At 38.8% G+C, this 21,092-nt stretch overlaps 1 protein-coding gene across 2 annotated transcripts in view; it reads left to right on the plus strand.

Moving 5' to 3' along the window:
- The window catches only part of LOC115418668 (adhesion G-protein coupled receptor D2), a 98,828-nt gene that overhangs the window by 46,790 nt on the left and 30,946 nt on the right, over positions 1 to 21,092 (plus strand). For both annotated transcript variants that reach the window (XM_030133210.1, XM_030133211.1), the window contains exons 22-23: positions 2,765 to 2,818; positions 5,829 to 5,982. In XM_030133210.1, the coding sequence (XP_029989070.1) occupies positions 2,765 to 2,818; positions 5,829 to 5,982 (208 nt within the window). The remainder of the gene's footprint in view (positions 1 to 2,764; positions 2,819 to 5,828; positions 5,983 to 21,092) is intronic.

The following is a 21,092-nucleotide window of genomic DNA, read 5'->3' on the forward strand; positions in this document are numbered from 1 at the left end:
TTTTGTTTTTTTTTTACATTAAAGTTACTCCCTTTACCCTGCCCCCATGACCCTGTGTAGCCCAAGGATATGTAATATTTGAAGGAAGAAACTCAGAAACATTGACATTTTTTCGCATCTGCACAATCTTTTTTTTTTTTTCTGAGAATTCCTACTGTTTTTTTTCTTCTCTTAGGCTTCACACTACTGGGCACCTACAACAAAATTTTGAAAGGGAATAGTCAAAAATTGTTCTTTTTTTTCTCTTTATTTTAATAAGAGAGGAATGGAGAGAAAAAAAATAACAGCCTTGGTCACTGAGAATGGTTCACTCCATTCTCATTATTTTATCCCCATTGCTTTATTGGGAAGTATGGATGAACAGATACTCCAGAGGATGATTGTCATCTCCTGCAAGGTCAGGTGATTATAACGCATTTGATTCTAAAGATTTTGAGCTGAAATAGTAAGTGGTCTACAGATGTATTTAGAAAAACTTACTCACTTAAGAAATAACTTTAGAGAATTATCCTTAGTTGTTGATCATGTAGAATAAATTAACCACACATTAAGACATTTTGCTTTGATATGCTAAAGAAAGGTGATGAATTAACCACTGCCTCAAAGTCAGAAAATGCTCCATTCATGAGGATGGTTTCCAAGCTCCATAATTACAAATATGGCATAGAAGACAAACTGTGTCTACCGCTATTACACTCAAAATGCAGTGTTTTAATTGCTAATTACCTGACAATAGCTTTCCATTATTCATTGCAATTAGCTTTTCCTTGGTGGTCACCTTGTAATCCCACGCTTTGATGACCTTTTATTTCCATCAGCTCCAAGGATGTCGGCAGGTGTTGTCGGTGCGCTTCTTTCATATGGTAATCGCTTAGCGCCCATTTACATGGGGAACCACACTTTGCATCATTGCGAAACCTTGAATGCGCGCAAAACCCCTTAAACACATAACAATCATCTAAACAATGCCCTTCCCCTCATTGTCAAATGATTAATTAAGTTGTGTCATGTAATTGCCTCAGCACGCAGGCTGCTTTTGATATCAGTGAAATCCCCTGGACTTACTTCCCCCATTAAATAACATTAAGACGGTGTCTTTACAACATCTGCACTGTGTCGAAGACCTTCTGTGGATCTTGTCAGAAATAATAGGAGAAATTTGGAAACACAGCGCTATCGATGGTGTCCTGTCAGAAGGCTTGGGCTCTCTTTATTATGTAGCCCTTCAACGGTGGTATATATGCAAAACATTCTCTGTTTACACATGCCGTCTCTGAGTGTGTGTGTGTTTTTTCAGTGTGGTGTCATAATTTATAACACACTGCAACTTAATGAAGCCATAAGCCATAATGCATATTCACTAACGTGGTGGGATGGGCTGGGATGGGCTGCAGTGATGAGTGCCTAGCCGCAACAAATTTACAGTGAGAGCTGACAAAGAGCACAACTACTTACACATGTACACCTCCAGCACTAACTCAGACCTTATTGTGCTACAAGCTTTTCATTTAAAATGTTCAGCTGTTCAACTAAAACACTATGCAGTATTTTCTTTTATTGTAATTTTTGAACAGGATAATTATCTTGTCTGTTTTTACCAATAATTTCAATAAATGATCTCAGATAGTCACAGTAATATTGAAAAATTTCAAAATGAAATTACAATAAAATTTAACTATTACAACAAATAATGCATTTTTGATTAAATCCTAGTTTACTTACCATCAAATACATATTTGTACGAACTATGTTTGTTAAATTATAACTGAAAATTTAAGCTGCTTTGGTTGAAAAAAATGTAGTTACAATCACATTATTTTAATGGATTTAGATTTGTTTTGTTTTTTGTTTTTCTTTTTTTAGGGAAATGACATGTCTTCTTTGGTGATAAAAAAAAATGCACCACAGATGTATTAAACAACTGTGTTATTTTCTATTTTGACAGTGGCCCATCACACAATATCTGTTGTCGATATCTGCTGTTATTCAGTCATTCCCTTCCAATAAGTATTTCGATATTTAGAAATTATATTTTATCAAAATAAAATAGATTAAACAATAGAAAAAAGCTATACATGAAATGTGTCAGCATAATATTCTTCAAAAGTATAAAAATTATGATTGTTATTTTGCTACACTAAATACAAAATTCACAAGAGAACAGGTAAATTACAGACTGAGTTTGGGAGATGATTTAATTTAATTCAGTTTATACTGAAGTTGCATGTATGTACTATATATCTGTTTTAACTTAGGTCAAATATACTACATTTTGGATCCAACCAAAGCAGTGAGTAAATGAAGGCATGCTGTACACTGTTTCATCCAGAGTGTAAAAATGTAATCTGTTCTGCTAGGGCAGTCCCTTCTCCTCCAATAGCTCCATTTGTTGGTCACGGCGCTCTATGTTGACAGATGATAGCTTGAAGTCGTCTCCTTAGTTTGCCAGCTCTATGTGTCACTTTCAAGTGCCATTAGACACTGGGACATACTGGAACACCCTGTCGTACACACACACACACACACACGAACACACCACCCCAACGGTATCTTTTCACTGCCTGTAAAACAAAACTCACATTTTCTTCCCCTCCTTTTTTTGCATTTCTTTTTCACATTTGATTCTTTTCTCCTCAGTTTATACATGGAGCACTCAGTAGTGTTACGTGTGATTTTTCTTTAAATTTATTGCAAGTATGTTGCATTGAGTGCTGTGTCATGTACACTCACTGTATCTCTCTCATTCTGAATCTCTTTCTTTCAGGTTCGGAGCACGGTCAACAGGATCAAGGAAAGGAGAAAAGCGCTTAATTTTTCAGTATGTGATCTCTCTATTTTCTCTGCGAGCGAGTGTGTATGTATTCATAGATAAACGTGTACAAGCCTAAGTCTCTAAAGCACATCCAGCAGCTGACTCAATTTTCCTCACAGCTTTTGCTTCTTGTGGAAAAAAAATCCACCGCCACAACAATGTCAATGAAAACTGGCCACAAAACAACGCTGTACATCTGCTTGCCTCTCACTACTCGACAGTCCATGTTAGATGCCCTTATACATCAAACATAGACCCTCCGTAATAGCCACCCCCCCTTTTCAGCCGGCCCATTGCAGCACCTTCATCCCAGCAATGTCAGGCCCCGCAGTGGGTTACAAGTTTCTAATCCAGGACAAGCCGTCCCTTGACATTAAAGTGTCAGGACAGTATTTATACCTTGTTTGGCTGAAATGGTGAGATGTTGTGTGTATGTGTGTGTGTGTGTGTGTGTGTGTGGTCATGTATTTCTTATCTGTGTGCATGTGTGTGTTGTGCGCAGTGTGTCTATGTGCTGCAGAAGATCATGGCCTACGCAAAGCTCTTTGAAGGTAGTTACTAGTCTCTGCCACACACAAACCACACGCACATACCGACAATTATAGACCCTAGCACCTTGACAAACAGCCACTCTCATCATTCCACACTCCTTTGCCCCTGCCACACACACTAACACACACACAAACATACACTTACACAATGCATCTTGTCCCTTATGAGTGATCACATTAACTGCACTCCTTTTCCCAGGGTGTTGTGTCACGCTTTATGGCCGGCAACACTTCCCCCTCCGTCCTGCCCCCTCCCTCTGCACCCTGACCCACACATGTGCCTCCCAATTTTCCCCGCCCTTACCCACTTCAAGGAATGAGAATGTTGAGAACAGCAGATTGATTTTTTCAAATATCAGGGTACCCCTACTTCCTTTTGACCTCCCACCTCAGAGATGGACAGCGTTGGAGGAAGAATAAAATAAATACATAAATTGAAGTGTGTGTGAGTTGATTTGGGAGGGGGCCTGGGGGCCCTAGCCACCAGGTGCAGTCTGATATATTGGCTGCTCATGTTATCAGTGAGCCCCCCCTCCATCTACCATCATTTTTACTGCTTCCTCTCACCTCTCGTGGTGGCAATTTTCCAATCTTACCGGGTTCCGCCACCAGAATGCGTTTTTTAGCCATCACTGCCGCCTGACGGTTTTTAGCTAATGCTATTTTGTGTCATAAATCCTGCTTGAAATACTGTATCTACCTGTCCTTTGGTTAGATAGGAGACATTTGGCTCTAGATGACCGCACATGCCCCTATATATCCCCTTGTTGTAAAACATAGGATTGGGTATCGTGCCTCGCCGGGTGAGGGATAAAGAGGCTTTGGCGGTGTTACTACATATGGGGTCATTTGAAGACGAATGGCACTTGTCTGAGATAGAGGAGTTTATATGTTGTATTATTTGCAACGACTGAAGGGTTAACCCAATGGGAAAATTCATTGCAACTACAATTTATGCATTTAAAATGGTTATGTACATTTAAAAAGGTCATTGAAACTTTCATTGTCCCTTGTGGGGGGATTTTTGTACATTGCATGAGTTGATTATATTTCATCCAGAGGGCTCAAATTCCATCATTGCCAAGCAGCTAATACTAAAGCTGCTGGATACTCAATCCATAGTTATAGACTGACTCACTGTGATGCTTTTTTTTTTTTGTGGAAAGGAATCGCTATGCTTAAAACATCTCTCAGCAATGCAAATCAGAATAATTAGATATGTTGTATGTAACATAGCAAAATACATCAAAATGCTGTGTGAAAAATATCAGTATATTCTTCTTGGTACAGTGACATGACACACCCTGACCTTGACAACCTCTCATATAAATTCCGCTAAACCTAAACACACAATCTCCCCTCTTTAATTCCACACTTCTGTTGACCTCTTTAGCCCTCTTCTTTTTTGTAGCCCTCCACATGAACGCAGGTCACACACACAGCTTTTTAAACCCCAGGGAGTCGGTCTTCATATACACACACACACAGATACACAGTCACTTCCACCAGTGTAGCTTGTCTGCTTGATACCAAGTATCTCCTGACCCACCCTGACCTTCCTCTTGTGCGCACACAGCCAGATTGCTTTGTGAAATAAAGCTGTCAGTTGCAAGACCCAAATAAAAAACAGCCCCCCACTTCACAATACTCTTGAGTTCCCTGCCCTGCCCTGACACCACTGAAATATAGATATAAATTGGAAGTGGATTAGTTTTTTTGATCTTAATTCAAGTTTTGACAAGATATTGGGAGCTTGTTGGAACTGGCTTGAAATCATTTTGGCTCCAGAGCAAAATAATTGGATCTGAATTGTATTTACTGGTTAATGTTTCTTTTTTGTATTCATACAGTAAATACATGTTTGTTAAAAGACTAAATGAAATGTTTGTTCATTTTCTGCTGAACTCTTTGCTAGTTTACCCACAGTGGCTTACTATGACATGAGGTAGCGTGTGTATTTGTCTCTGTCCACTTGTGTTTGTGTGTTTGTCCTCTGCACTCAAGCAGGACATCAGTAGCCTACTATGTAGAGATGAGCTGGAATGAGAGTTTTCCATGGGAGGCACTCTTGTCTGATTGGCAAACCTCATGCAGCAAAAGATGTCCTAGAGCCTGTTGAAATCAGTTTGAGAGCATGCAAGTGGATTTATAAGTGGATTTATTGTGATTGTGTGTATTTTTTTTTTTTTATCTCGATTCAAGACAAGTTATACATATAAAACATGGAGTTCTATGCTAAATACACAATTTAGAGCAGCCGCTCAGGTTTGAGGCTGGGGTGGTAGGAAGGTCAGTAAAGTAGTCTTATATATTTCTTACATCTTTTTAATGTTCAGGACTGATGGTGGCGAGGGTTAAATGAGATGTATTCTTCATTTTTCATTAGACACAAGTAAAATTTAAAATGAGCTGCCATTAAACTTTGTACATTTCTCATACTGGTCTTGCTTTGTAATTTCCTACAGAACTGTGCCAGTTCCAGACCTTCCAGCTCCGTCACCAGCTCTCGTCCCGTCAGTTTCCCACTTGGATCCAATCCGAGCCAAGAGGAGGAGCCCACCCATGTGTCCAGTTGCAGCAGTACCTCCGGCCTGAGGAAAGAGGATGAGGGGACCCGAGGTGAGCCGTCAGACCAATACCATACATTAAGAAAGGAAATCATGTTCCTGGTCTCACTGCAATTATTCACTGATAGCAATGTGCATATTCTTTTGAGATTATAAAAAAAATATGAAAGGAGATGTTTAATATAAAATACAAAAAAATGATGAGGCCCTCCAAACCACAGGTTATAGTAGCAAACTTCCGTTAGAAATAGTGGAAGGAGATTTGTTTTTTGCCCACTGCTTCACTAGTGTCTTAGTATTAAGCCTCATCAAATGGAAGCATCAGTGAACTTTTTAGTTGACAGGTAGGATTTTTTTATTCACCATCCATCATCTTTGTCAAGTTGAGGGTGTATGATGCCATACAAATAATGAAATTCTAGTGTCATCCGACTTCATAATAATTCTTTCCAGTCACATCTGCCTCACTTCAGTTTTCATCAGTACAAGTTATTTGTAACTGTCACTTAAGATTTTATGCACTTGCTTTCCACTGTTACCGAGTTTTAAAATAACTGTGTGTGTTAGAGTTACATTTAATGACAGTCCTGCAGTGTATTACGAGCCTCTAATGTACATGCCAGTAACTATTTTTAACATGATAATAAGGAAGATTTAATCTTTTTTTAATTTAGTGCATTCATTGATACTTCCATAAAAATACTAAGGCAGACAGAAAGGCACCCTGATATTCTCTGAGTTCTCTCAAGTTTCAGTCAAGACCATAATGCACATTTGGTGGCTTAAGTTGAAAGATTTATGAAAATGTATCTGCTTTTGCACTAGACAAGCAATAGAAATATAGAAATGAGTTTTGGGGACAGTATGTTGGATCCATATCCATGGTCTGACCCTACATGGGATATATTTTACAACAGCCACCACTGGAATCAGAAATCAGATAATTGCTACTTCTGTATTTCTTGGTAACTGTTAAATACAGCTATCGTCAGGAATTTTGTTCTTTCATCAGGGTCACAGAAGTATTAAGTGTTGAGGAAGAGGTTGGCATCTTTGATTCACAGATTTTTCCAGTTGATCAGAGAATTTCAACCAGCTTTCTTTGACATTGAACATAATAGTAAGTCACAATATTGCGTGCTAATTTGATTACTCTGCTGGCCTTGCTTCACAAAAAGCACAACCGTTCCACAGTCAAATAAAATGAACAGGGAAGGCCACACATTGTGTGATATTTTTAATTAGTAAGATGAAATCTGAATGTATAAGAATATGTCAAATATTTTGTGGGTTGTGTACCTTTTTTCTTAACGTGCATTTTTCTTTTTAAAGGGACAGCACCTGTAGCCTTGCCTTTTGAAATGCTGTATTCAGAAGTGGTAGCTTTGCTATGAAAGTCTTTGATTCCCACTGTTCAGCTGCTGTCTGAAATGCTAAGCGTTTACACCAATTAAATAATATAACACTATTAAGAGATTTTGTGTGTTGTGTCTGTATGTGAGTGATTTACGTGTGTATGTGAGTGATTTACGTGTGTGTGTGTGTGTGTGTGTGTGTGTGTGTGTGCGTGCGTGTGCATGAGTGTGTGTTTTCCATAAGGCATTATTGCAAGGCATTCTGAAAAAGCAGAGTAGCAAAAAGTGAGTGAAATCAGAAATCTCCTGTTAACACTAACCAGACACCCTGGCTTCAATCTAGCTGCCTGACCCATGCTGCACTCAGCAGAGTTAAGAGTCATTTGGTTATGGAAAAGATTTGAGGCAGGAATTTCAAAGCAGGGTATGAAAGACTGAGAGGCCAGTCCCCAGTTTTATTCTGTAATTCAAAGCATGTCCTAATGCTGCAAGATGTATTGCCCTGGATGATGCAGCATTTACAGAGAGGATTTTAATTTTTTACTTGCACTGATTTATTAAAAACAAAAACAGATGCTGGAAAAATGAATATGCAGGTGAAAGGGAATTATAAAGTATATGAGAAGCAAAACATCACTAAAAAGAAAAATGCTGTATGTGGTTAAAATATTATTTAAAAAATTATTGCAGACAGTGATTGAGATGACGTGATAGACATTATTTAGGTTATAATATGCTATTTATAAGAAAATCTTCTACATTTATGTCACTTAAACGATTTAATGTATAGTTTTGAATGGAGGTGCTTTTATGCTATTTTATACCCTGTTGGATGCTATAAAATAATTTATTTAATGGTAGCAAATTAGAATAACTGAATATCTCGCAATGTGCAGCATCTCCACTTGTTAAATACTACGTAGGTCATGGTTTATGACTTGTACAATCATGACATTCACATTTGAATACTACATGTACTGTGTGTTATTGCTCCTTGTTGCCGCTCTCTGCACCTCGCAGCCTGTGATTTACAGCGTTTCCTTTGCAGGTGATTTGCATGGTCCTCGACACTATTACTGTCTCATTGATTCACGCAGAGTGGAGTAGTTAAATCAGCCTTTATGTCACATTTACATGAATGAACCTCCGACGCAACCAGACAAATGAAACTCAGCGGTAAAAACATTGTTTCTGATGTAACACAATCACAGAAATAAGTGATTGCCGGATGATATTATTCAGCCCATTAGCCGCAGCTCAGGTCTGCTCTTGACATCAAACTAGAGCGTACAAATGCAATCAGCTTCATGTGACAGAGTGCAGGGACAGGTTTCATACAGCGCAAACTAATGCTACTGCATGTCGTCTCATGGCACAGTAACTAATCATCACAGTAAACTCTATATTAAAAGCGTTTGGAACGATATAGTCTTTTTTTTTTTTTTCATGTGCAATTGAAGCTGCAAAAAATCAGCGAGAGGAAGGCAGAGTTCACACTTGTGAAGGAGATTCCTTCACAGCCTTGCAAAAAATTATAAATATCTTCCAAAAGTCCAAAGAAGCTGAAGAGTTTAGGTATTAAAGTATAAGAGAGTGTTTTTCAAGAAAATGGAGGATAATATTTTGCAAACAGCAGTGAAATATATTTCTAATCAAGGAGTGTTTATATAAAATGGTACAAAAACCCAAATCATGTTATGAACAATGATTTCGGCTTTACAATTGCAATGTCTTTTTTCCGACTCTATACTCCACATATGGTACAATATGTCTTCTTTCTATAAGATACAAACAGATGGGCCCCCTATTTTTTTTTTTAAACATTTACCTCCCCATCTCCTAAGTGATAACGGTATCTTGGTTGTACAAGGTCAGCCCTTTCTTGATGGGCAGGGTGATGGAGGGGGGGGATGCGTCTGCTTTTGATACGTTTATGCCTTTTCCATCTTTCTGTTTACTCAAGTTGGTTGACGCAAATGTCCAAGGCAGAGACTAGGTTCTGTTGAGGGTACATAACTGACGTGAGCGCAAGAGAAGGACAAGTGCATAATGAAGGGATAAAAGAAGAATAGGGATGGATTGTAAGGGGATTTGAATTGAAAGGGGAAGGGTTATGTGGGTGTTTGTGTATGTGCTGCATTCCTGATGAGATGGCCCCACACAATGTTTAGGTGAAGGTTACAAGCCCTTTTAAGCAGGAATAATGTGCTGGGTCACTAGAGTTACCTCACATAATTTTGCTTTGTTAAATCGTCCTCAATAAGCAAACATGGCACAGACATTATTTTTCTTTCATGGTTTGAATTCAGAAGGCTGTTATGTTTTCCTACAGTTTTTTTTTTTTTTCCTGTTTCATAACACACAGCCGATTGGACTGTGAATGTTTATGTTGTGTCCAGTTCGTGTCATTCTTCTGCAAAACTAATCACACATAATATACTTGTAAAACTCTCTGACAGGTGACAAAATTAACAAAGGAAAGCTGGGTTAGAACGTAATACAGTACCGTGCAATCCACACAAGTTCCGTTGTAAGCGTTCTTATTTCTGTTGTCATTTCCAGTTTACGCAACCCATCTTGTAGGAACCATATGCCTGCACACTGCTGACATCTGACACTCCTTCCCCTTCCTCTTTTCCTAACATGTGTTCCTCAGCATCCCTTGCAATTAGGGGCCTTGTAGATAAAGTGGTGTGGCGGTCTATTGCATGCATCTTCTGCAGATTACACACAGATCCCCATGCTGACACCACCATAAGGTTGACTCCCCCCTTAACTCCCTTCACCCGCACACCATCACTTGTCATGTATGTTTAACTCAGTCCACTGACATGCAACAGGGTCTCCTCAAAAAAAATGGCAAAAAAAAAAAAAAAAGTTTTCTCGTGTGTTTACAGCATGTTTGTTTTCTCTAGGTGATGGGCTGTTGAAACCTTTGGAAAGTATGTTATAAAAATTGAAATAATAGGATGACAGAATGATGGTTATGAATGATATCAAAAATTGTGAAGGCTGGAAATGGTAGAATAATTGAGCAAGTGTCATGGAGAAATGCTTGACAGTCCAAGTGTAAAATACAGGCAGCTATTGTACCTGCCACCTCACCTTACTTTTTAGTGTTTTTACTCATTTACTTGTACATGTCTCAAAAGAGGACTATGCAGTTAATGCTACTGCATACTGCTACTGAAAACTGTAATTACAACATTTACATACAACACATACAGGGTGGGGAAGCAAAATTTTGAGGCAGGGATTGAAAGACAGTGTATGACCAATTAGTTTATTGAAAGTCATGAGAATTTATTTGCCACAAGAAAATTGACATAATAGAAAATGTTTTTATTCTATGTGTCCTCCTTCTTTCTCAATAACTGCCTTCACACGCTTCCTGAAACTTGCGCAAGTGTTCCTCAAATATTCGGATGACAGCTTCTCCCATTCTTCTTTAATAGTATCTTCCAGACTTTCTCGTAATAGTTTTGCTCATAGTCATTCTCTTCTTTACATTATAAACAGTCTTTATGGACACTCCAACTATTTTTGAAATCTCCTTTGGTGTGACGAGTGCATTCAGCAAATCACACACTCTTTGACGTTTGCTTTCCTGATTACTCATATGGGCAAAAGTTTCTGAAAAGGTATGGATAATAGTGTTAGGTATGATTATGACATCAATATATGTTTGGTTTCAAAACAATTGACGTAGTGCCTGCTGAGAAAAAAACAACTAAATGTTCATTGTAAATTTTGCTTCCCCACCCTGTACTGTATAATAGAGCCGACCGATATGGGATTTTTGGGCCTGATGCCGATACCAATATTGGGGCTAAAAAAAGCTGATAACCAATATATCAGCCGATATCTGATATATTGGCCGATAACCAATATACGGGGGTGGGGGGTGAATAGTTTGTAAGACAGAGAGATAGCAGTCCGTGATTGTTGTAGTGTGTGTGTGTGTGTGGGGGGGGGGTATCGGTCTGTGATTGTGAAACTGAAATTGAACACGTTTTACTATTCCCGTAAGTCTCCGGGCAGCACAGACACACAGGAGCAGGGCGAATGTCTACGCAGCAAAATAAACTAATACATCGGTTACATATTGACTGATGTTGATTAATCGGTGATACGCTGTAATCGGCCCAATTAATCGGCCAGGGTCTACTGTATAACAATAAATAACGTTATATAAAGTACTGCCCTTCAGTACAGTTGCTTTTAAAAAAAATTTTTTTTGGAATTACATACTAATTTCTGTCTGTGTGGTCTGAGATCTGTTATGAATCTAGAAAGAACATTTTTCTGTGAATTAGACAATTTAAAAACAGAAGTTTAAGTTTTATTGCTGGCTATATATGTATGTGTGTGTGCAGGATGTACAAGCACACTTATGTTTTGTGTTAGTTTCAATGTGTGTAATAGGCCAGTGATATACGGAGACACCAAGAATAAGAAGCATTTGTTGCCGTGGGAATTGACATCACATTGATAATTACCACAGCAGCAGAATCACAGACACTGCAGGCGAGGTGTGCGTGTGTGTCTGTGTGACAGAGAGGTATTTGGCCTCTGAGCGGCAGCTTATGTTCAGTATCTCGCTGATGCAAAGTGATGTGTACTAATTCTACATCTGCTCAAACCAAACAGGGCTGGAAAGTTCAGCCAAGTCCCAAAAAATTACTTCCTCACAACTTGTCTTCCCCTGCCCTTTCTCTGTGCACAAATTTAATTTGATGCATTTTTCCCGCATCTTATTTGAAGTGATTGACAAATGCAAATGTCTTTTTTTAGTTTTGTATAAGGCTGTGTGTGAAGATTGAGATTTGGTTTGTTGGCTTGGCTGTTTAGAGGATGTGTGGCCATGAAATGGGCTCTTGTCATGTGGGCTTTGTGGACTTGATTGTAGCTTTACAGTATAAATACCCAAACAAACAGGCGGTGGTCAAAATGTGCTATTGGTTTGCCAAGTATTTACATTCCCCTTACTCTTTCCTACTTGGTTTCTTTCACTGTCTCTTGTTACTCAAGTTTTAGCTTTTTGCTACCTCTCTTTGTTTTTTTCCTTCTTTTCTTTCTGACAACTTTATGTCCAATTTCCTCCATTCACTTTGTTTGTATATGTAATAGTTGTGGCTCTAAGCCCTATTGACTGAAGCCGCCCAAATTAAGATTCATACTGTCAGTTAATGTACTTCTTTACCATTTCTCACTCTTTTGAAAAATCTCAAAATCACGCTTACATCATTTGAAACATGTAAAAACCACTGCGTTTAGTGCACTTGTTCTGTACTCTTGCATATTATATTTATCACACCCGCTGAAACAAATCAAAAGATGAAATATTGAGCCCATTTGGTTGTTCTTAAGTGGCTCTAAGCGCAACTGTTTATGCATATTCGCCCAGCCGCTACAACACGCACCAGCTTCTTGAATTTGTTTTCGGCAGCTGTTCTGCATAACGCTCAGTGAAAGTCTGGTGAAGGGAGTCTATTCATAATTCAAAGAAACAAGGCACTGGCTGTAGCGTTGTCAGATATAACAAATTGAGGAGGAAAAGAGTTGAATTTGTATCTGCTTATGGAGGTTGACTACATTATACATACTGCAAGTGCCGCTGAGTGTGTGGTAATAGGATATATGATGGATGGCCAAGCCGCATAGGCTCCCATTCCTCTGGGTTATTCATCTATTTATCTGCTTATTTATTTATTCCTTCACCCAGAGAGGCCCTCACAAACTCAGGATTTGCCTAAGGTGCAGTAGTGCCTAAAAGAGGCTGAGAGGTCGGTATTATGGAAATGGGCCTGAGCACTCGGAGGTCTGGAAGTCTTCTGTTGATCATTTGCCAGGCGTACTGGTGTCTGTTCTGATGGTTCGTGGCAGTTTATGGTTTGTTGCATTCTGATATTTCTTTGTTAAACTACAGAAACAGAAATCTGAAATCCATTTAATCATGCATGCAAAATAAGAAGCACAGAAGTTCTGAAATTGAAATCAGACAAAATTAAAATGAACTCCAAAATCTTATACATTTTTAATGTCTTTGAAAAATAAACCAACTTGAACTAAACCTATTAATGATTCACAAAAACCAATGCATCTTTGATATCACACAACAGTCCTCTAACTGCCTCTCATGTTTAACCCTGTCACACCTCCTCTGTCCACAGTGTCACTCAAGGACCTGCATCTACCCCGGGGCTGGTCAATTCCCCAGGGCCATGTTGTCTCAAAGTTTGCCCTTTGACCCACACCATCACACTAGAGGTGTGCATTATATAAAGCTCCACCATGCAATAATTTTACAGCCTAAATCACACGCTGCACAGTTGTCCTTCTTTTGTCTGATATACAGTGTTGTATTTCTACAAGTGCATTTCTACACCAGTTTTTCTGCAAGCTTCTAAACACTGTATTAAAACACTCACTACTATTACCAACAGCAGCTCTAAACCAATATCAGCACATCCACCTTCTCCCCCCAGAACATTTTTCCATCGTCCTCATCTCAACAGCCCATGGTAACGACATAGCCGGCAGCTTACGACGAAGCAAAGTGTGGAAGAGGGAGGGAGGAAGAGCGTTCGGGGGGGTTTCAGGCCGTAGATCAGGGCAGGGAGGATGGCGGCGCGACCAGGAGGTGACAGGGGAATAACATCCCTTTCTCCTCAATCGACAGGGACCATAACTCCTGCCTCTCCAGGGACAGATTGAGAAAGGCAATAGCCCTAGGGGCTGTGAAGCACGGATGCTTAGGAGAATTGAAAGTTAAAAGAAAAACGCTGTTTGCCAAGCCACTACCACTGATTCAGCCAACAGCCCCACTATTCACTTCTAGAATTTTCTTATTTATTGTGATAGAAAGACCCAGGTGGCATACTGTCCACAAAGAGCATCAACAATTTCTCCTGTGTGACCACTGGTTGTAAGGTGGCATTTTTGCAATTTCTGAAAAGTTTCCTGCACTTATGGAAGTTCAGAAAAAGAATGTGCACATTTTCTTTCCTAAGGGGACAGAAGATTAGTCTTTGCTAGATATTTTTTCTGGAAGGGAGTGATGTGAAAAGAAGTGATTTTGTTGGGATTTTCCTTGGTTTTTGGCTTAATTTGATGCTCCTTTACAAAAAATCAGCACAGTAATACCCATAACAGGTTAGTCAGTCTCTTAAGAGCATGGTGTCTTTAAACTGTAGACTGAGTGAGTCATAAGCAATTGAAAACAGTGATAACAAAATATAATAAATCTATGATAATACTTATCTATACTCTCGTCACTGATAATGTGTCATTTGTTGGTTTTAAGTTGGTTACAAACAATATCTACTGGACTGAAGTGGAAAAGACACAAAAATACAATAATTAGTTACTTCTATAAAACTACATATTTTAAAGTAGATTAAAAATCATGTACAAGAACATCATATTGTGGGCAGAAATGATCAAATGAACTATACTGAAGAGTGTAGTTTTTCTCTGCTGTGTCAGCACAGGAATATTTCCTCGTCACAATCTTGTCTTTTCCCCTCATTTGTCTCTTATTAACTTTGCACCTTGTTTCTCCTCACTTCTCTCCTTCACCACTCTCTTCCTCTGTCATTTTCTTTTTCTCCACTGCTACGCATACTCCTCCGCAGCCACATTCTTGTGTTTGAAGTGCACGGTGGGTTGGGGAGCAGGCGGCAAGCAGCTTTTATAGCCTGATCAATTTTACAATGGCTTATTGAATAGATTTTAATGCCCTTCTTTATTTTCACTTGTAATCCACTGAGTGTTCGCTACTCCAGGCCTCTTATGATGGCCCGCCAGAGAGAGACAATAAATTTTAATACATCGTCTCTGGAAAATTACACATGTTTAATCATTGATTTTTATTGGCTCATCATGATAACATTATCCCAGTGGGTGAGGGTGGGCAAAAGAGCAGCCCATAAAAGAAAAGAGGCTGAATTAGTTATGACATTTTAAAGAGTTAGGTTGACAAAATGAAATGTTGGCATAACCAAGTTTCTTTGTCTAATATACAGCATATTGATTGGCACTGTAGCAGTTTTATACACAGACAATTTAATGCACTAACCGTTTGAAGAAATGGAGCCAGCATTTTTCTCATCCTATTCTCAGTGACTAAGTGTCTATAGAGGAACTGTATGGGCAAGGAATCAAAAGTACTAAATACTATATAATATAATTTAAATTATACCCAGACATGAAAATATATTTATTATGGCTGTAACAGATGAAGCTATATGGGTATTAAAACTTTTTTTTAACATACAAAAAAATGTTTGGAGATCATTTTTTTAGAGGGAAGCCCATGTATTTAGTTCTTAAAGTCAAAGCAGGTTAAAGGAAAATTCAAAAGCTGCCTCGGGTGGATTAGCTGGATTTGCTCTTTAAAATATGGAAATATCTCACCCATTGAAATGTAGTGAAAGGTTTTTGCAGCTCAAACACATTAGTTTAATGTGTTTATATATAATGTATGGTGTGGAATATAATATTACCAGTACGTCAGGTGTATGTAATGATTTCACCCATTTTTATTTCCTTTCAGATTCTTTGGTCTGTTATGTGCCCTATAGTAAAACTGATTTTTTCAAATGATGTTTATATAGTTTTCTTTATATCAAGATATCAATAATTTGGCAACATCTAATAAGAATTAGAAATAGACCTCATGACATTTTTAATCCAATACTACTAGTTTTACTTTTGTTTGAATAAAGAGCACTATGACGATTACTGTTAGCTATTATAAAATTTTATTCTAAACAAGACCAGTGCTAATGTATCTCTTTTGGTCTACTTTAGTCTGTTATAGCTATTGTCATTGCACCTCACAAAGTAGAGTGCAAGAAAGGTGAAATTTGAATGTGTGTGCACTAAGATTTATGGACTGCATATAAAAAAATATCAGCATCATTAAATTCAACTCTACTGCCATCAAGCTGATGAAAGCAGGCGAACACACAGACTTTGTAATGCCTGCTGTGTGTGTGGGTAAGAGATGTGATAAGGTAGATTGACTTCTAATATAAATGGTAGAGGTGTCTACTGACATTTGTATAGCAGTGCCCTTTGTGTCCCTGCCTGGCACCCTCATTCTCCTTGTGTGTGTGTGTGTGTGTGTGTGTGTGTGTGTGTGCGCGCGCGCGCGCACATTCATGTGGGTCATAGAAGTCTGAGTGGGTGAGACAGTATATTCTGATAAGTGAAGGAGCAAGTGAGTAGACCTACATATACGTGTGTACTGATTTTTCCATGTACATTCACACTCATCTATTGCCTCTCTCTCTTACACACACACACACACACACACACACACATACCACACCACACATAAAATACACATACGCACACACAGGGCATGTTAGCCATCCTCCACACTGGCACCTGCTCCGCTGAAGGTGAAAGAAGTGCTCACTTGAGCTCATTGAAAAGTAGATGTGACAGTAAATTTTTCAGGCCCTTGTGAGATGGGAGATCTTGTTATAGCAGTCAGGATGGGGGTCAGGGCAGTGGCTGCTTGATGATTGAGGAAAAGAGAAGTAAATTCATTCTGCTTCGGGCACTTTGTCAAGTGCCAGTAGCTTACCGTTGAGAGCCACTCACCCATCACCGTGTTACGGCCCCAGAGGTCACCTCCAGAGCCATAAATCTGCCTTGCCTCTTCGCCTGCTAAACCTATTGCCTTCCCCTGGCTGAGCACGTGCAGGGAGAGAGGCTGCAGCAGCTGCTGCTGCTCCTCATCGTCACTCAAATGAAAGAAAAGACAGGAGACAATATAGATTCTCCATTTGATGCTGCTGATGGTGTAAGAGTGGGACGCTGTGTGTGCTTTGTAGGGAGTGTCATTTTATTCTATGTGATGAGATACGGGATTGTATATACTGTGGTTGAATACTTGGAGTCATTCAGTGAATTTTTGTCATTAGAAGCAGTCTCATAATTTTCGAGCATTTTTATAAGGGGCAATCCAAGTTTTTAGACAGCCTATAAATATTTATATATAGCAATTTGAACACAAATATCACATTGAAGTGTTCTTCACAGAAATCTTAACTTTATCATATCATTGTTCTAAAATACAAAGGGGGCACCTGAACTGCCTCTTGTGCTTCGCAAGGATCAAAGAAAAAACAGGGAATATAATGGACTGTTATTTGAAAAAACACTTTATTAATATTCGAGGTTAGTTTTCACTTTTCACTTTCAACACTTACTTAGTTAGAAGGACAGAACTCAGTAATCAGTCAAACCAGTAAACTTACAAATGCACAGTCATCAAGGTTAAAATAATCTTTTGTCATGCATTGTAAAAATTAATCTGACTGTATAAATTTCAGTGTTATAACATCAGGATTCTCAAACCTCTTCAGAGTTTTCCTTCAGGAGGTATTTTTGGTTTAGCTTTGGCAGTCACAGTATGAAACTCTAAAGCTTTGGTGTAATTCATTTTGCCAAGTTTGTTTGAATCAGAGTGAGACTTCAGTTTGTTTTCTTGCCGTCATAGTCTCTCATAAGGTCACACCAAACCAGACACCAACCATACATAAAACCTGAGGGGATACTATTCCACCTCCTAAATTGATAATTGATACACTGTGAAATGATTGGTATCTTTTGCCATATGCTAACGTTTTTCTGGTGGTAAAGGACTAAATTCAGATGAAGGAAAAAGGATCTGGTGTGGGTGTCTGTGTGTTTGTATGTACATGCAAGTGTTCTAGGTTTTCTTTTACATATGTTGGTCTGCATGTTACAGATGTTGAGTGATATTTCTTTGTGATGTGTGTCATGCACCTTGATTACACCTGGCCCAGCTACGTATGTGCATATACATTCAGTTATCATTTTCTGTATGTGTATATGTGTGTGTATGTGCGTGCAGATGCCTGTCTAACTTTTAGTGTACAAGCGCCAGCCTGCTTTCAATATAGCCTCTTATTAGGTGGTGATTATCCGGCCTGCATCTGGCTTCTTTCAGCCGTTGACTGGAAGTTGGAGAGGCCAGGGGCACCCTGGGAAGAAAGGAGTGAAAACTTCCTGAACCCAGCTTTCACCCCCCTACCCCACAGCTCCAGTGCACTCTTCAACCTCTCAAAGAGCCCAGCTAATATTCAATTCTTTTTCCATAAACAGAGGTTTCTGTGAGTGGCGTTGGCAAACACATAAAATGTTTTTTATACTGTGGTTCATTTGTCTTGCAAACAGTTCTCTAACAAATTTAATACATAATCTAATACTATGGAACACTTTTCAGACTGTACATTTCTGATGATTTAAATAACTGCACAGTTTAACTTGTTACAAAAACATCCAGGATAAAGCAACAATACAGTAGTATTTTAGGAACCATCTCACACTCTGGCTGCATTTCTGAGGTGTCAGTCTGTCTACAACTCTGGATAAATGTGTTTGACACATGGGACATGCAACATGGCTGAATTTTAGGCTTGTGTTAATGTGCATTACAATGGAATTCCTGTAAAGCCATACTCTGTCTAAAAGAAACTCACCTTCATTGAAGTGGACAAATTACTCTTTCTCCAGTGAAAATTTTATTTTCTTCCAGTAGTGTAGCTTAAATTAGCCTTTGAATATCAGCCTTCAGCCAACCTCTGCAAAGACACACACAATCTAATTTACCTCACTGTGTTTGATAAAGTAGTGAGGTGCCGCTGGAAAATATTGTAGAAGAATAAGCCAAACATAGACAAAAAAATAAAAAAGACTAATATATTGATGGTAGATAGGGAAAAAAAGTGTGGCAGGATCCCCAGGGCCTGGATGGGGACTTTGCAAGAGCCCATACATCAGCTGTCACCCGATGGGCTTCTAAAAAGCCACAACAGAGAAACACAATGGACTGGACAGATGGTCGCAAACACAGTGCAGTTGGTTTGATGCTATTAAAAGCTGTTTACTTCATGCCAGACGCCTGCAAGTGTACTGGATGCATTGTGTGATTATTTGTGAATGACCAAATATGTGTGTATGTTTGTTGACTAGCAGCTCCTCTTGTTACAATAAACTCTCTGGTGTGCTTTTAGCCACTAAATCACAGATTAGTTATGATGTGGTGTGAGAGTGTGAGAGTGTGTGTGTGTTTTTCATAATTAAGATATAATCAAAGACAACACGTGATGGTGAGACACAAACAGTCCAATGATTGATTGTACTCAGTGGATGCCAGCCAACTCTGTGGGCCATGTCGAACTTTGGATGATAACCAATATCCAAACAAACATAAAACAGACCCCCTACTCTTTTTCTCTGTTACTCCTTCACACCCATCCTCTCCTCCTTCCTCTCCCCTTCATCTGCTCTCCTAAAGAGCGGTTCTGACACCTCAGAATGATGAACTCCTTCAATGGGCTGACCTTTCTCCTTCGGACTAGTCACCCGCCCTCCTGCCCTCTCCCATGTAGATGAGACAGAGACGGATGAAGATATTTTGTAGCGTGTGTCTGTATGGGAAGGGGGATGCGTGTTGGATGTTGGTGGAGGAGAGGGTGGCGGGGTGAGGTGGGGGTCTCAGCGGTGTCATGCAGCGACACAGTGAAATTAGTTTTGGTGGTGGTGGATGGTGGCCGACCCACCTTCAGATCAGCAGTCAGCCAGGATGATTAATCCAGACACATGAGGCCTGTTGGAGAGCAGTCATGACAGGCCAGGAACGAGAACAGAGAGACAGGCAGGTAGATAGACAGATGGGGCGGATGGGTTGATGACAATGATATACCTACTGAGATTGTGTCCATATATCTGTGTGTGTATGACTTTGTGGTTTAACATACAGATTGTTGGACTACTGTGAGCATAATGTGAGGATGAAGGTTCTACACCAAGGTCTGCTTTAACTCTTTAAACTATAATTGAAGCATTTTAACTTACAGTGCAACCAACAACTATTTATGAGAGGGAATAGTGTTATTAAAAACTGGTGTGAGGTATGAAGATCATTGAGCTAAAACATGAGAAGACACATTTCATATGTTCATAGTGCAGTGTATTAAGATACACTACTATTAACAAGCTGCTTTGTAGCATATATTTTAATAGGATTTTTTTTTTTTTTTTTAATTTTGGTAGTCTTTATAAAGCATTTCAGATGCTGCAGGATAAAAAAAAGGACGCCTACTACAAAAAAAGTCAGCAAAAAACCCTTAGTACTTAGTGTAATCACAAATAACTAGTTGCATGGTAGAATTACAGACATAGCTGTTCTTTATTAATCATTATATGGCAGTTATTAAGCCTTACACGGATGACCATATTGAAAAAGCCATAACAGTTTCCCTCAATAACCTCCTTCTTCTTCGTGGTTTGCACTTCTAGTGTCAAAATAAAAATGAATTAATTTTTTTCAGATAAATTCGGCAGACTTGATTAATAATAATTTGAAGACTAGCAACTATAGTTTGTTACACATAGTATTATTTGTTTGATTAAGGAGGACATAACTACAGAAATGGATTAGAACAATATGCTGTTATTATGTTTATTAGTGTTAAATGACATGAAAGTGTTTCCTCTCTTTCTCTTTTCTGTTTTATAGTAAGTGGCGTCAGGCTTCAAAGTATGTTATCGTCTTATATAGTTTATAACAAACAAAAAGTCACAAGGAAACTGCAGCTTCACCATTAGATGTCACTTAATGTCACACACTGAAGCTTTAAATGTGAAAATATCTAATCTAAAGCCTGTACAGAGCAAAATATATTAAGATCATAATGTACAATGACTTCCTCACTAACAACAAATTAGCAGTTATCAGGAGATTATTGGTGGAAATCTGTTT

Source organism: Sphaeramia orbicularis, chromosome 4 (genome assembly GCF_902148855.1).
Source record: "Sphaeramia orbicularis chromosome 4, fSphaOr1.1, whole genome shotgun sequence".
In the NCBI taxonomy this organism is placed as follows: Eukaryota; Metazoa; Chordata; class Actinopteri; order Kurtiformes; family Apogonidae; genus Sphaeramia; species Sphaeramia orbicularis.